Source organism: Lonchura striata, chromosome 10 (assembly GCF_050655825.1).
Source record: "Lonchura striata isolate lonStrDom1 chromosome 10, ASM5065582v1, whole genome shotgun sequence".
In the NCBI taxonomy this organism is placed as follows: domain Eukaryota; kingdom Metazoa; phylum Chordata; class Aves; order Passeriformes; family Estrildidae; genus Lonchura; species Lonchura striata.
In genome coordinates, this window is record NC_140712.1 from 7412127 (window position 1) to 7428326 (window position 16200).

General features: G+C 42.7%; 1 protein-coding gene across 10 annotated transcripts in view; it reads left to right on the forward strand.

The window, feature by feature from the left end:
- The window catches only part of MYO9A (myosin IXA), a 172894-nt gene that overhangs the window by 55003 nt on the left and 101691 nt on the right, over nucleotides 1-16200 (forward strand). For 8 of the 10 annotated variants that reach the window (XM_085588568.1, XM_085588569.1, XM_085588565.1 and 5 more), the window contains exons 3-6: nucleotides 6372-6466; nucleotides 10621-10683; nucleotides 12352-12451; nucleotides 15079-15135. In XM_085588568.1, the coding sequence (XP_085444694.1) occupies nucleotides 6372-6466; nucleotides 10621-10683; nucleotides 12352-12451; nucleotides 15079-15135 (315 nt within the window). The remainder of the gene's footprint in view (nucleotides 1-6371; nucleotides 6467-10620; nucleotides 10684-12351; nucleotides 12452-15078; nucleotides 15136-16200) is intronic. The other 2 variants (XM_085588570.1, XM_085588571.1) reach the window with 1 other exon arrangement.

Sequence of the window (16200 nt, forward strand, 5' to 3'; positions counted from 1 at the left end):
GTAGGGTCTGTGCAAGTGTCTTACCATGACAAGACATTTTAAGTTGGCATAAACTGTCTGTAATAAGAAAAAAATATTTTAAAAGGTGTTTTATAGTTTATACCATGAGGATTGTATTTTATACATCAGTTTAATCACAAGAGGGTTTGTTTGTTAATGGAACAGAACTCACTTGGCTGCTGTTCATTAATTGTAATTATGGAATGAAGGATTTGGTGTGCTTTTTGTTGGAAGAATCTTGCCGAGTTTAATTCCATGTAGTGATGGCTGTACTGCCATTGACAGTGAAATATCAGTGAAGGGATGAAGAACATTTTAAACTTCATAAATGCAATAAATTGTATGCTTAGTTGGTGTAGGGAGGACCGTTAAATAAGGTCTTGGCCCTTTGGGCAGTCTTTGCAAGCCATATGGACCTGTCCTCCATAGGGGCAGGAGGGAGAGGAAGGGTCTCATCAGCACTTCCCAGGTGTCTTTATCCTCTGGACTTTCCCCATCTGAAGTATTTGTAGCTCATATACTTGAAAGGTTCTTTCGTGGGTAGCAAAGAGCAGGAACAGGATAGGTGTGCACCTTTTGGTTGCTGCACCTGCTTAAAAATTGAGTATTGATTTTATGGAAGAAACAGGAAACTCCATGGGTTTGAGAAACTCATGAGCAAAAAATCCAGCTACCACAGGAAGCAGACACCACCAAGGAGATGTTCTGCTGTGTTTGCTGCCAAAGACTGGTGTAGGATTAGATTCTGTTCATGCTCACAGGCAGGACATGCTTTATTTAAAATTTTAGAGACAAATATCACCAATCTTTAAACAAACAAACAAACAGACATTTTGTCATTATACACCTTGAATTTAAGTTACTTTGTCATGTTTTAGTTCAAGGGTTCAGAGGAGGCCAGGGAGATGCTCTGAGGGTGGAGCCCCTCTGCTCTGGAGCCAGGCTGGGAGAGCTGGGGGTGCTCACCTGGAGGAGAGAAGGCTCCAGGGAGAGCTCAGAGCCCCTGCCAGGGTCTGAAGGGGCTCCAGGAGAGCTGGAGAGGGACTGGGGAAAAGTGATGGAGGGACAGGACAAGGGGGGAACAGTTTTAAACTAAAAAGGAGATATTTATATTGGACGTTAGGAAGGAATTCTTCACTGTGAGGGTGGTGAGGCCCTGGCACAGGCTGCCCAGAGCAGCTGTGGCTGCCCCTGGATCCCTGGAAGTGTTCCAGGCCAGGTTGGATGGGGCTTGGAGCACCCTGGGACAGTGAAAGTGTCCCCACGGCAGGGGCTGAGCCTGGATGATGTTCCAGGTCCTTTCCAACCCAAACCACTCTGTGGTCCTGCGTTCTGTGAAACGGAAAACCCGTGTTTGCTCTTCAAGGTGCTGCAATGGCCCCTTGAAGCAAAGATCAGCGAGACAGGAAAGTTTGCAGGACTTTAAAGGTCAGTGTGTGGCAGCTCAGGGCTGTGGGGCGGGCTCGGGCCCTGCTCAGGCATTGCAGCACGAACACTATAAATAATCTGTGGTTTGTGCTTTTGACCACAAAAGCACCGCTGGGTTCATCCGTCAGTGTGGGACATGGAGCCACAACCGAGAGCAAAACCCTGAGGTGTTGGCACTTTGAGTCATGTTTAGCTGCTGTAAATTAGATTTTCAGTGTTACTGTTGAACCACAGCTTGAAGAGTTCCCATAAAAGCTATTTTTCTTTGCTATTTTTCTTTTATTCAAGTTGTACCTTTTGGCTTTGGTGCTTCCTTAGGCGCCATGATCTCTCTGCATTGAGGTGGCTCCTTGTGGGAATTGAAAGTCTGAGAGGTCCATCAAAGTGGGGTTGCTTGAGTAGATCCATGTGGGCTGGAAGATTTTATCAGGAGGTGGGAGCTGCAGGTTTAAAAGCTCTTCCCAGGGCAGGAGCAATGATGGGAAGGGATTTACCATGGCTTTTACTTAAGTAGTGTACGTGCTGTTTATGTTCTGGACATAATTCAATATATTTCTGTTAAAAAGCAATATAACAGGGCAAGAAGAGTGCTGGGAGTTTGGTTTCAGGTGGAATTAAAACTAGGGAAAATTATCTTTATCATCCTGCTGTATATGTTTCAGGAGGAGGAAGAAACTTATGAGTGCCCTGGACACATAAAAGACATTAAATTTTAAAAAAATCCAACACGCTATTTTCCTTCCCTGTGTGTTTTTTTAATTTGGAGTGAAAGTGTTTATGGATTTTTTTTTTCCAAGCATAGTTATAGAATATTGTGATAAACAGCCCTTAAATCTGGAAATAAATTACAGGGGATGTTTGAATCCACCACTCTTTGTAGATACACGTTGTGTTTCTCCAGCAGAAGCTGTATGTGAATGCTACATGTGCATCATGGAATCATGGTGGGAAAAGGCCTTGAAGATTTTCAATACAACAATCACCCAGCACCACCACCACGTTCATCACCACACCATGTCCCCAAGTGACCCGTACAGTCTTTTTTTGAGCACTTCCAGGGATGGGGACTCCACCACATCCCTGGGCAGCCTGTTCCCATGCTTGACAACCCTTTATGTGGAAGTTTTTTTCCTAATATCCAACCTAAACTTTCCATAGCACTGCTTCAGGACATTTCCTCTCCTCCTGTCCCTGTTCCCTGGGGGCAGAGCCCGACCTCCCCAGCTGTCCCCTCCCGTCAGGAGTTGTGCAGAGCCAGAAGGTCCCTCCTGAGCCTCCTTTTCTCCAGGTTGAACTGCCCCAGCTCCCTCAGCCATTCCTGGTGCTCCAGACCCTTCCGTATTTATATTATTTGGTGGGAAATAGATTTTAGCAAAGCTGTTCCCAACATGCTCACACAGTTACAAATCATTAATACTTTATGAATACATTTGATTAATGAACTCCAAATTTCACAGTAAACCAGAGAATTTGAATCCTCCACCACTGTCTTTCTGATATTAACCTGTTTCTTCTCTCTGGCATTAATGAGCTTGATGGAATTTTGCTCCCAGTCCCTTCCATGCCCCTCAATGGAATATAACTATTAATATAAGTATTCCACAATGGCATAGTTGAGATTTAAGCAGTCAACTTGCTGTTCTCCTGGTATATTCATAGTATGACTTTCTAAAAAATTCAATTTACATTTCAGGTTAATGGGGAACCATTTAAAAACTCTTGTGTATTAATATAGTTCATATCCTTTATTTTTCCCTCTAAGAGTGAGGGCTAAAGGCTCATCTTAGGCCTGGGGACCTAAAATATGCTGGCAAAGGCCTGTATTTCCACGAGTTCTTTTACCACAGAATCTGTTATTCCATAAGGGAATGCAGCTGTTATTCTGTAGGAGAATATTGCTGTTACTCTATGGAGGAATAACATTCAATTTGGATGATATATAGAACAGTGTTTTATTGCCAGATAAGAACAAGTCACCACGGTGTTTTCCCAGTTGCTGAGGTTTGGAAAATGACTTATTTTCAGAAAAGACATTAAAATAATCCTTATTCTGACTGTAATCTGGAATTAATCCAGATTGCATCAATACTCAGTCAAGAACGAGGAGGCTGCAGGCCTCTGGGATCAGGAGGAACGTGGAGCATTTAGCCAGGAAACTGTTAATCCCATTTTTTCCCTCGTGCCAATAGGCATCTCTTTGTGCAGGAGGGCTGGAGGAGGAGGAATGGAGCTGCTCTCTCCTGCCGTCTCAAACTGCTGGATCACCCCCTGGGTCCAGAGGGACTCCCAGCTCCTACAGAGGAACATATTGAATTTTGTTTCCTTCCAAAAGTTGAGCCCTGGCCAGTAAAAGCTTTGGTCTCCCCAAGAATCCTCGGAATGCTGTTACGGCGTTTTGTCCGTTGAGCTGCTCAGCAGCTTCGAATCAATGAGTGAGTAAAGGGCAATCAAATGAACAGAAGATAATTTGTTTTAGAGAAGTTATAACTCATTTTCTGAGCTTGAGCTATTATATTCTGCCCCGTTTGCAAGGGACAGGGTGTTCTGGTCTGGTCTATATGGATTAGACATGTATAAATTGAATTAATAGCACTTTTTTATAGCCCAACAGTCCTGCAAAAGAAACCCTGTGAGTAAAGCAAACAAAAATGTATTAAGTTGTCTCAAATCAAACACCAGACATTTCTCCAGCTACTTGTTGGCCCTTTCCCAGCGTGCCAGGCCTGGAGTCACCCGAAGTTTGCACAAGAAGGGATCCAAAGACCTTTCTCATTTATATCAGCACAAAATAAAAATGCATGAAAGAGGAACATTATGGGCTGTGATTTCTGGAGGCATTTGGATTATAACATATCATGTGGTCTGGCACATTCATCCCCAAAAAAGCTCATAAAAAAAGAGGAATCTTGCTGTTCCCCACTCCTATATTTGAAATGTTTTCTCCTAAATTTCCTTGTTACAGAATAAGAAAGATTGATTCCTGAGCAAGGCTTTCCCCAAAGAAGTCCCAATAAATAGACCTTGTTTGTCTCTGTGTGTGATTAGTTAGGGTGGAAATACAGTGAATCAAACTAGAAAATCTTCTTAACATTGCTCTTTGCTTAAATTCTTTATTAAATTTTATGAAAATTTATTATATGAGATGATATAAAACTGTGCTGCCTCCTGTTTGGTCCGTTCAGGTTCATCTTGCTGCTTCTCTAACAAGCCATGTTAATTAGGCGTATAGAAATTTTATCTCATTGCCTTAAGATGGTTTATTAGTGCAAGTGATCCCATAGCAGAGAAGTTCTTGTATCCTAATTAATGCAATTTAATACTTAAATATAAGGTGATGCACTTGCATGTCTTGAATATTCTGCTTAAAAGCTTCTTGCTGAGTCTCTGCTCGCTGAAATACCTGGAGGTCAATCCTTTGGAAATCTTAAACACTGTCCTGTCTTTTAATATCAAAATTCCTGGTCTGGGGAGAGGATGACTGGATTTTCATCTCTAGGGGAGATTTGGTGCTTCAGGGGAGGTGTGGGTGCCTTTGATGTCCTCTGGAGGGTGGGTTGAGAGGGGATGCTGGGTGCAGGGAGGATTTTTGGGCTGAATAAGCAAGAAAAAAGTGTGAACAGCCTGAAAAAAAATGTGACTTCTTTGCAGGTTTCCCGAGCTGCAGCTCTGGAATCATCTCTCCAGAATAACCTGTTTGCTCGGCAGGTTTCAGCTCTCCCAGAACCTGCTTTAGTCAACTAAAGCAGATTCATATGCAATAGTTGGAGTTTAAACAAATCCCTGTATTCAGATGTGGGGGGGGAAAGCATATTCTCATTCCATGGCAAACCTCTGTGCGTTCTTAAATCATTAAATCTGAGCAATTTGGGATATAAATCAGCCTAGAAAGGGAACCGGATCATGCATGGACGGGATGTGTCCAATACCCTTTCTCCAAGGTCTCATTTCATTTGGCTTTTATATTCTGCTTTTAGTTGGGAAGTTAAATCCACAAAGGTCATTTGAAAAGCTTCAGATTATAGATGGAAAGCCCTTTTAATCTTTTCTAATAAATAGCTGAGCAGGGAATAAATCTACTGGGAGCTGAGCTCTGATGCTAAGCCTCAGCACAAAATGCCCATACATGAGCAACACTTGGAAATTATCTCTGAAATTATAATTACCTTAAATAAATTTGACTTAGAAGAAAAGGTGTGTGATTATGAAAACTGGTTTAATAAATGAAGCATTAATTGGACCTGGCAGCTTGGCAGACTCTGTCACCATGGTCCAGATGATTATGAAAGTGATTTAGGCACAACTGAAAATAGCAGTTTCAGTTCAGAGATTTCTTTTAAATGGCAAAAATTACTCTCTCCAGTCGGTGCTTTGGTAAGGCAGGGTTGGAATAAAAGCTTTGCATAACAAAGACTTAAAAGCATTTTGATTTTGGAGAAGCAACAGCAGCAAATGGAAACTAGAGTGTCTGAAATGCTGAAAATACTCTGGGTTATGCCAATGATGTGTATGACATTATCTAGTCTGAGTAGCCTTCAAAGCATTTTCCCCCTTAATTCCACATATAATTAAAAAGCAGCTTCCTCTAGCTCATTAAAATGTGGAGTCCTGTTGGAGCAGTGTACTTGTACATTTATTTAAATGATTAAAGCACAGCTTTAATGCAGACTATAATAACTTCAAACATTAAATCTCTTCTGTGCAGCTCACACTTTATTTTTAACCAGTGTTTACCTTCTCTTCATGAACACCAGCTTGCAAAGGTACATGGTTCCTAGCAGCTCCTTAGATTCTTTTGTGAGCCTCTCAAGAAACTTTCCCCATCCCCTGTTTTTTGATGTGAAATGATAGGAAAATCCCCAAGTTCAGTTGTGAGTGATGCCCATGGAAATCAGGCAAGGCGGTGGCTTTTCCAGTGTAACGATGGCATCTCCCTCTTTTCACAGGCATTTGGAAATGCAAAAACAGCCCATAACAACAACTCCAGTCGCTTTGGCAAATTCATCCAAGTGAATTACCAGGAGACGGGCACCGTGCGAGGGTAAGTGGGAACGGGGTGGGGGTGCTGGGTGAACCCAAACCAGGCTGCAGTAGGGTGTTCCTTGCTTTGGTCAGTATCTTTCCCCAAATGGAGATAGGAAATAAAAATTCATAGATTTTAGCTTACTAAAATCTGCTGGCATGGAAATATTGGTGCATCCAAGGCAGGTGCTGAGGTGTGGATGCATCTGAGCTGCCTTCAAGCCAGCTGAGCTCTCCATAATCCTGATATCAAATTTTTAATGAACCTGAAAAGCAGCATCTCCTCACCAGACAGGAGTTAAGGCAGAAAAGGTGAAGGTTTGTGCTGGGATGGGGTAGGGCCTGAGCAGTAGATGTGGAGTGAAAGGTTTGGCACAGGCTCAGGAGCCTAGGGAAGGATTTAATCTCTGGCTGGGAGTTCTGGAGGCCATTGAGCCACACCTTTCTTGCTCTCTGCCTGATTCCACCCAGGCTGTCCCTCCAAGTCGCTCCTTAACTCAACCCTTGACTAGGGAAGGGCTCTTCTTCCTCCCAGGTCACTGCAAGGAGATCCTTGTCTCCACTGTGGTTCTCCTCAGTTTATTTCAACTTTGGAAATTTAAGAGCAGACCCAAGGAAAATAATTTTGGGGTGATGATTGATGAGAAGCTCATGGACATGTGCACTGGGGACCCAGAAACTCCCCATGGCCTGGGCTGATCCCTCAGCATGGGCAGCAGGAAATGGGGACTCTGCCCCACTCAGGTGAGGCCCCACCTGCAGAGCTGCCTCAGCCCTGGGGCCCAGCACAGAGAGGCCGTGGAGCTGCTGGACAGAGCCCAGGGGAGCACAGGGAGATGCTCTGAGGGTGGAGCCCCTCTGCTCTGGAGCCAGGCTGGGAGAGCTGGGGGTGCTCACCTGGAGAGGAGAAGGCTCCAGGGAGAGCTCAGAGCCCCTGCCAGGGCCTGAAGGGGCTGCAGGAGAGCTGGAGAGGGACTGGGGACAAGGGATGGAGGGACAGGACACAGGGAATGGCTTCCACTGCCAGAGGGCAGGGATGGATGGGATATTGAGAAGGAATTCTTCACTGTGAGGGTGGAGAGGCCCTGGCACAGGTTGTCCACAGCAGCTGGGGCTGCCCCTGGATCCCTGGCAGTGCCCAAAGCCAGGTTGGATGGGGCCTGGAGCACCCTGCTCTAGTGGAAAGTGTCCCTGCCCATGGCAGGTATGGAACTACATAACCCAGCTTTCTCTCTGGCTTCAGGTAATTTCCATGGCATCAGATCATCACCAAGGAGCTGTAAATGAGCAGGGCTTCGTTAACACCCCCTTTTTGTCCAGGTTTACTGAGTCAGTTGGAAAAATGAGGAGTAGAAGCAGCATTTCAGGGGCTGTATAATTTCTGCAGTTTGCTAAGAGACCTCTTGCTGGGACTTTGTTGTTATTTAGAGAATTGCTTTAAAATTTTTTTTGCTTTCTTATTTTCCAGCAGAACAGTATCACACAAAGAGCTGTCATTAATTTTTGAGTGGGCTTGGGTACTCCACGTCCTTTCCCACTGGTTTTGCATCCCACGTCAAACCTGATGCTCTTTTTTCCCCCCTTATTTAATTCTGCTGCACAGTTCTCTTAAAAGGAAAAACCTCATTTTTTTAATACCTCCTGGGTAACAAGAATCCAACAAATGCCTTAACTATGTATTATCTTGGCATGATGTAGCAGCACTGTGGTTGTGGCCTCTATTTTTATTTGGCAGAGATATGCAAATAACTGCATTCTAGTTCATAAAATAGGAGGAGTTTTCTTTGCTTTTTAAAAAATGAGCTTTCTTGGTCTTTGGTCACACAGTATGAGGTGACTGTGCACTGCTATGAGGTTGCAATGCCTCCCCAGTGAAAAGACAAGATGTTTAAAGAAAAATATAAGGATTTTAAAACCAAAAAGTATATGTAGCATACTAGCCCATATTTTTTTCCTGTGAAAGAAGATTTTTCTAAAAACTTAGTCTATACATTTTTAGCACAACCCAAATCAATTATCACCCTGTGTTCTGTGTATCAATAGCCTTGGTAATGGAACTATAAATTGTAGCCCTTAATCAGAGTTTTTCTCTCTTCAGAGGTTGAAAATAGCAGTTGAATATTTGCTTACAACCCCTCTGAGTATAATCACCCAAACTTGAAGAGGTGGAATAGGCAGGAGCAGGACCCAATCTGCAGGATCCAACCCTACCCTGTAAGATGAAGTCTTGGATGGTCTCTCAGACTGATGGAATGGGAGCAGTGGTGCAGGTCAGGGCATTCCCAAGAGGCTTCCTGAATTTTGGACATCCTAGTCTGTGGTAAGCCAGGCCTGGAGGAAGGTCTTTGCAACCTGCTCAGTCCCCATGAAATGATCAAAAGCCTTGAGACCTGACACGATCCATGAAATGGCAGAAGAGCCAGATAGGAGAGGCTTTAGAGCCAGCTAGGAGGGCTTTAAATCAAAGCCCTGTGAAATACAGGCTCTGTGTGCTTAAGTCAGTGTTTTACACAAGATCATTCCCTTAGAACTTCTTTTCTTTGCTCTTAAAGGTTGAACTGACATAGGTGACAATGGTAAATAAAAAGAAATTTGGAGACATTAACTTTTTAAGACATAAGCTGGTTTTCCTACTCACTATCCTGTTACAAGGAAGGACAGATGTTGTTCTTGGGACATGGATTCATTGTGACCTTTGCACTAAGCAAGGAATAATTTTATCAAAATAGCATTGTAATTGCATCTATTAAAAATATAAAATAAAATTCAAAATATAGAAACTTTCTTAAATAAAATTTAATAAATAAATTAATTAATTTCCCCTGATTTAAATAGCGGTTGGGACCAGATGACTTCCAGAAGACCTTTCCAATTATTTTTGGGGTGGTTTTATAATAAGAGCAGAAATTATAGAGGTAGGGATTAATTCCAAGGACGTGCAGGTTGTTGTACAGGAGTGTCTGAGCTGTTATCCCATGGGATCTCATCAGTGGGATCTTGCATGCTCTCATTCATGTGTTCCCTGACCCTGCCATGAATTATGGCTTGGGAAGGAAAAATTTGGTTCAGGTTAGAAAGGGACCATAGAAACCCCATCAAGCTGTGGGTGAGGAATATCCATAGACTGTTCCCAGCTTCCTCCCAGGGAATAAACAGGAATACAGCTTTGCTGTCTGTCTTCCTTTACTCCTCCTGTCCAGCAAGATCATCCAGTGGGGAGTTGGATTTGCCACTTCCAGTAACCTCTTCCAAGAGTTGCCATAAGAATTTTTACAAAACCTCTGCAGCATGTCCAAGTTTTAATGGAAAGAAGGGAGAAAGTTTTGCTGAAGGTAATAATTAGATCTGGCTTTCCCATCTATGCTGGAGGAAAGCACCTCCTTGTGCCACCCTTGTGCCCAAGGTTCATTGGGTTTCCCAATTCCTCCATAGCTCCAACTGTGGGTGCCACATCACTGGGCATGTGTCACCAGAAAAGCACAGCTCCACCATCCAAACTGCCACCTAGAACTCCAGCTTCTAAATCCCTGTCATTACTGGTTAGGTTTGTTTGGAAGAAAAAAACTTGTGGAAGCTTTGTTTAACTTGACAAACCTGAAAAAAGTATTTAATATGTAAATTGAGTGTGTTGTGGAGGCTCTTTGGAGAAAATGTAAACTGCAGTGAGGAGCTTTCGCAATTGTTTATTTTTTTTTTACTGGAGCCAGAAGTTAATAACCCAAATTTTTGGTGAGAAGTGACTATTCTAGAAGAGGGAAATAGGGATTTGGGGACTGATTCTGCAGCTAAATGGCATCTTGCACACTTCTGCTCGCAGAGGTATTTCCATGTGCATGGCTCCTGGGCTGCAGGCAATGGGATTTTGCTGGCTTTGGATGAAATAAGGATCCGAGCTCCTTCCTTGTGGACAACATTTCTCTTGCCCATAGGCTGACGCATCTGAGATTATGTTTTTCAGATCCAAGTTAGTTTTGGCTTGGTATCAAACCAAAAAAACCTCAAAAGCCAAACATAATATTGGGCTTGTTCTGCTGAGGAAGAAATTTATATAACTAAGTGAAACAAGGCTGAAATTTCTTTGTGTGGGTACCAAGGCTGAAGCCCCCAGTAAAGCTGTGTTCGTTGAAGCTGAGTATCAGGTAAATTAATGATGCTTTGATTCTTCCCTTGCAGAGCTTATGTTGAAAAATACCTCCTAGAGAAGTCCCGACTGGTCTATCAGGAGCACAACGAGCGGTGAGTGCCTCTGTTTTGCCCAAGGCTCGGGTTTAACTCCTGTATGTGGCACAGATAACTTAAATCTCTGGTGGAGCTGCATGGAGGATCAGGATTTTCATGCTCTTAACCCTGTGCTGCAGAGATTAATGCTGCATTTTATATTTGAATAGTTTGTTGTTTAGGGAGAAATGTGCTAATGGAGGGAATAAACTCCATTATTTTATTAGAAGTCTTTGACTTACCATGGAATCATAGAATAGAGTGTACTGGAAAGGGACCCCTGAAGATTATCTTGTTCCAATCCCTGCTATGAGCAGGGAACCTACCACTACAATATTATTACATTTAATTTAATTTTCACTGACTTTATGGCAGATAGATTATTATGTACCACTTCATTCTTGTGCAACTTGTGAACTGCTTAATATGTCATTTTAGGAGAGAAGCATGGTATTTTTATTTTTCTCTGCAGTTCACTGAAGCCTTTAGAGGGGCTTCTAGAAAGAGCCAAAATTATATAGAGAATGAACTTATGTGAAGTGTGTTCTTTCCTAATTTGCTGCATATTCTTTATTGCATATTCCTCTCCTCTCCCAGTAATTATTATTCCACTTCTAAATAATTTTGCCGCCTTTAGTTGTCTTTCAACTCTTAGACTTCTGGCTGTGTTTCCCTTTGGAGACAGATATGTGAGTTTTCTGGAATGCTCCAGGGCTGTTCCTGGAGTTAAAGAGCATCTACAGCCTTGACAAACGTCCTCTTGGGTGTTGCAAGATGATTAAACTTGGATCCTCTTGGAAAACATCCAACATAAAAGCACAGCTTTAATTTTAGAAAGAAATGGTCTTAGAGTCGTCTGGAAGCAGAACAGATGAGTGTCCCTTGGGGTGGATTTAGTATTAGTGATATTCAGGTATTTTGAATATTTGAGTTTTTGAATACTTAAAGATTTTTCAGTCGTGTCTCATGGAACTGCAACTGGAAAGTCATTGCCTTTTTAATGGTAATAAGGTATGAAGATTCATAATTTCTGCATTGCAAGGAAATATGTTGTGATTCTAATAAAAGAGGTCAGGCTCTAATAAAGGAGCTGGGGACGGTCAGGTCTGCTCTCAGAGAACAAGGTACAGAACAAGGGGAAACAGCATCAAGCTGTGCCAGGGGAGGCTCAGGTTGGACACCAGGAGGAATTTCTTCCAGGACAGTGTGGTCAGGCATTGGAAGGGGCTGCCCAGTTTGGAGTCCCCATCCCTGGAGATGTCCAAGGAATTCCTGGATGTGGTACTCAGTGCTCTGAGCTGAGAACAAGGTGGGGGTTTGGGCACAGGTTGGGCTCAATGGTCTGGGAGGTCTTTTCCCACCTAAATGGTTATGGGATTCTGTGAAATATGTAGGCATTGCACATGGTTCAGAAGGAAAACCTGAGAATCCCAGGTTTTCTAGAAATTATTCTAGAAAGTAGAATTCTAGGGCAGTGGCTGTCCTTGGATGGAGAAGAGGGATCTCATTCTCCATGACATAATTGAATCTGTTTCGTCCCTGCACAGCAGGTACAGACCAGCTCTAAACGGTGTCAGGCCTGAGCTTGGGAGCTGGAAAATCAGGTTGGGAGGTTTCAGTGTGCTTCTGCTCAGTGCTGCTGCTCATTTTCGAGTCTAACAGCTTTTGTTTTTCATTTGTCACCAGGAACTACCATGTATTTTATTACCTTCTGGCAGGAGCGAGCGAGGAGGAGAGATCAGCATTTCACCTGAAGCAGCCAGAGGAATATCATTACCTTAACCAGGTGGGAGTTCTATACAGGAATACAATCCTTGGTCTTGCTTTTTCTTCTGCTGATATTTAATGCTAATAAAGAAGAGGTGTGGAATAGTAAAAGTGGGGGTTTTTAAAGGTGTGGAGTAGTAAAAGTTGGTTTTAAGGGTTTATAGGAAGTCTTCCGTCATTGGAATAATTCTGCATTAGCAATGTGAACACCTGGTAGTGTTTCAAGGAAAAAATAATCAGTGTTTTCTGTACCTGGGGCATGTTAAATGTATTGAGTTTTTGATTGCTGGAGGGAGAAACAGTCAGAATTTCCTGTTCCCTGTGTGAATGCCATTTACTCATTAATATCTGTCTCCTGAGCAGGAGAAGAGGGGAAAATGTGGCATACTGGGATATAACATCTTGCATGAGGAAGTCCTAATTCTGTAGCTTCTGGCTGGCTTTATCACAACCCTCTGAATTTAACAATAGAACAAGTCTAATATAACTAAAACCACAGCAGCCATTGAAAATCTGGGAATTAATGATGGATGAGGTGTTACCAACAGCCAAATAAACTCAGTTTATATTATGATAATTTTATAATAAACTGATTTACTTCAGGTATTTAGACAATTATCCAGTGAGTCTTGCAGGTAGGGACTTCAAATGGACCAAAAAGAGGAGGAATATGTGGAAGAGGAGTTCAGTTACATGTTGATTTTAACTAATTGCAATTTTCTTGGTGCTGAAACATGAGGAACAATAAAGAGTGATTTAACCCCTAAACTGGAAAGAAACTTGGACCCACAGCCCAAAACAAATAGCCTTTAGTCTTTATAGAAATATAACTTCATTCAGGAATAGCTCTCAATTACCAGGGACTTTTTAAGGATGTTTTTAAAGCAGGCAATCAACACCAAAATCCACTGTATATTAACGACTCCCACACACCCATGGCTGGATGGGGAAATATTCCCAAGTGAGGAGCACTCCGAGGGCTGGAGGCTCTTTGCTGGAGTCTTCATGCCTCAGGCATTGGTTGGAGAACGTGGTGTGATCTCCAGCACCATCTGTGCCACAGTTTTGCAGTGGGAAGATGCCAAGATGGAATGTTTTGTTGGATTCCCAGCTTTTGTTGGTCCATCCAGTTGCTTTCTGTTGAAAACATTGCTTTTAATTACAGTCCTTTTCTTTTACATAGCAGTTTAAGAGCATTTATATTTAAAAGAAAATTAGAAATCTAACAGCACATAGTCACATAGTGTGAGGAACCAGTAGGAATATTATAATTTAGGGTGAAATGTGTATTTCAATCTAAATTACGGTGCTAAAGAAAGCTGCTAAGATCAGTCCAGTGGATCAGGGAAGCAGACTCTGGACTTCCCTGAACACAGTGTATCAACACCAGTGACACTTTTTGGGTGGTTTTTAAATAATTTTTTAGTAATTAGGATTAGAGTTAACACTGACAACTATGGAAAAACCGTGCCTTCAGATGTGGTCTGGGCATGGTATCACATGAAGACCATCTGACAGTGCAGTAGCTGCTATTCCCTGCCCTTCAGGAGAAAGGAAAAGGAAAATAAGGAGAAAAAGGAAAAAGGAGATAGTGGAGAAATGGAAAAATAAACTTGGGAAACATTTAAGAGAAAAATTATAAAAGGACCCTTTAACATTTGTAGTCTCCTCTTAAATGTGTCCTGGAGAAGACCCTGCCTTTTTAAAAGGAAAAAGAGCCAGTTCAGACATGAACTGAAGTGTTTTACTGAAAATTAAATATTCATATAGAGAAGCCATAAAATATTGAACCAGGCCTCTGAAGGAGTGACTCTGTCCTGAGTCAGGTTCCTCGACTCTTGCTGTGCTATGCAAAGCAAATGGGGAGTTTGCTTTGCAGATGAGAAATAATCTATTCAGATACTTAACCAAAATCTTCTCTATATAAGCAGGGAGCAGATTGAAAAGAAAGATTTCAATTTATTTTTAAATGCAGATTTACTCAAGTATCCCCTGAGTATGGGGGACTTTTCCATCTCTCCCCCAATGGCAGGTGAACCCACCCCTGCACAGCCTGCAGCTCACTGAGTATTTTCTGTGCTGGTTGTTAACTTTTATCCATTTTGAAAACAGTCATTTGCAGATTGAGATCCTTATTTTCAGCTCCTCAGGAGCTCCAGTGCCATCTCTCTCTCTCTCTTGGGACTGGTAATGTTTTGACTTCTCTCAGCTCCATCTCTGATTGGAAAAAGACACAGATGCCTAAAAAGCTTTGGAGTGTTGTTTGGAAGAGTCTCACTTTTGCTGCACTTGTGTTTGTCTGGAGCAGAGGTTGAGAGTAGAAACAAACCAAATTTGTTCTTCAGAGAGATTTTGGCATCAGTGGCTCTTCAGCTCCAAGTAAACCAAGGGTTGTCCCAAGTCTGTAAGACAAGAAGAGGTTTTAGTATATCCATTAGGATTATTGATGAGAGGGCCTCGCTCGATGAGGTGCACTATGAGCAGGAACCAGCACCAGGAATGCAAAACCATCATGAATCTTCCCTTAAAACAAATAAAACTAGGGCATGACTCTGCAGGATAACAGTTCTTTTCCTGCTTAGGGAGCAGGTAATCGGGGTGATTTGGGGTGGGAACACCACTTAACCCGCTCTGCCTTGCTTTCAGATGACAAAGAAACCCCTCAGACAGAGCTGGGATGATTATTGCTATGACTCGGAGCCGGTCAGTACAAGAACCCGCCTCTTCTGTGTTGCTGGTGCAGGGCTGCTCTCACTTGAGTGTTTAAGGGACAGGAAGAAAGCCAAATCCAATGAAGTTTAACCCATTAAGCACCCTTTGCCCTGCAGTGGTGTTGCTTGTGACAGTACCGATTTTTTTTTTCCTTGCCCTTTTATGGTTCCTTCCATTTGGAAAGCTTCTTCAGCAGTTGGAGATGGTCAGGTCTCTACAGTCCTCCCAGTTTTAAAAAACTAGGGGGGGTTTTCATTCCTTCCTGATGGAATATGTGATGATATATGGAAATTGCGATGTGACAGCAATGTGAAAATTGAAATTCCATTCCAATAAAACAGCAAATCAGTGTCTTGAAGCCCCAAGAGATGCATCAGTTCATGCTGGTTTTAGTGGTGTATCTGCTCTCCAGCTTCCAGGAAAAAACAGACAAACCCCAAAACATCCCCCCAGCCATCTGTGAGAAAATCAAATCCTGATATTGTTCAGAGTGCAAAAACAATTCCTTCTCCTAAAATACTTCTGCTGGCATGATCATCCTTTCCAAATGGATCGCCCCAAAAAAGGGAATGGTGAAGCTTCTCCCCCTTCCCCGGCTCCTCCTGCGCACCAACATGCTCTGGGTGTCCGTGTGTCCCGTGGTGCTCCCTGTTGGTGTGTCCTGCATGTGGCAGCATGTTTGGCATCAGCTGTTTGTCCTTCCTGCTAGTTTTCCCGTGTGCTTGATGATTGCCAGAGTCTTGCTGATGTATCTGGAAGAGTAAGAGGTGATCCGGGAAGGAGCTGGGATTCACTCAGGCTAAATAAGTGTCTTAACAGCAACATTTCCCTGCAAATCCTTAGGAGGGGAGGAGGGAATTTCCCTCACAAGGTTAAAAATATTGAATATTGGATTGGCATCCTTAATCCATCAGCATCCTTAGGGGCCCTGCAGGAGCAGGGTGTGATGAGCAGATGCTTCTTCTAGACCTTAATACCCTTTATAAGTTGGAAAACCCTTAATTGCTTTAGGAATGGGTTGGGACAATTTGGTGAAGGAATTAAAATTAAAACTAC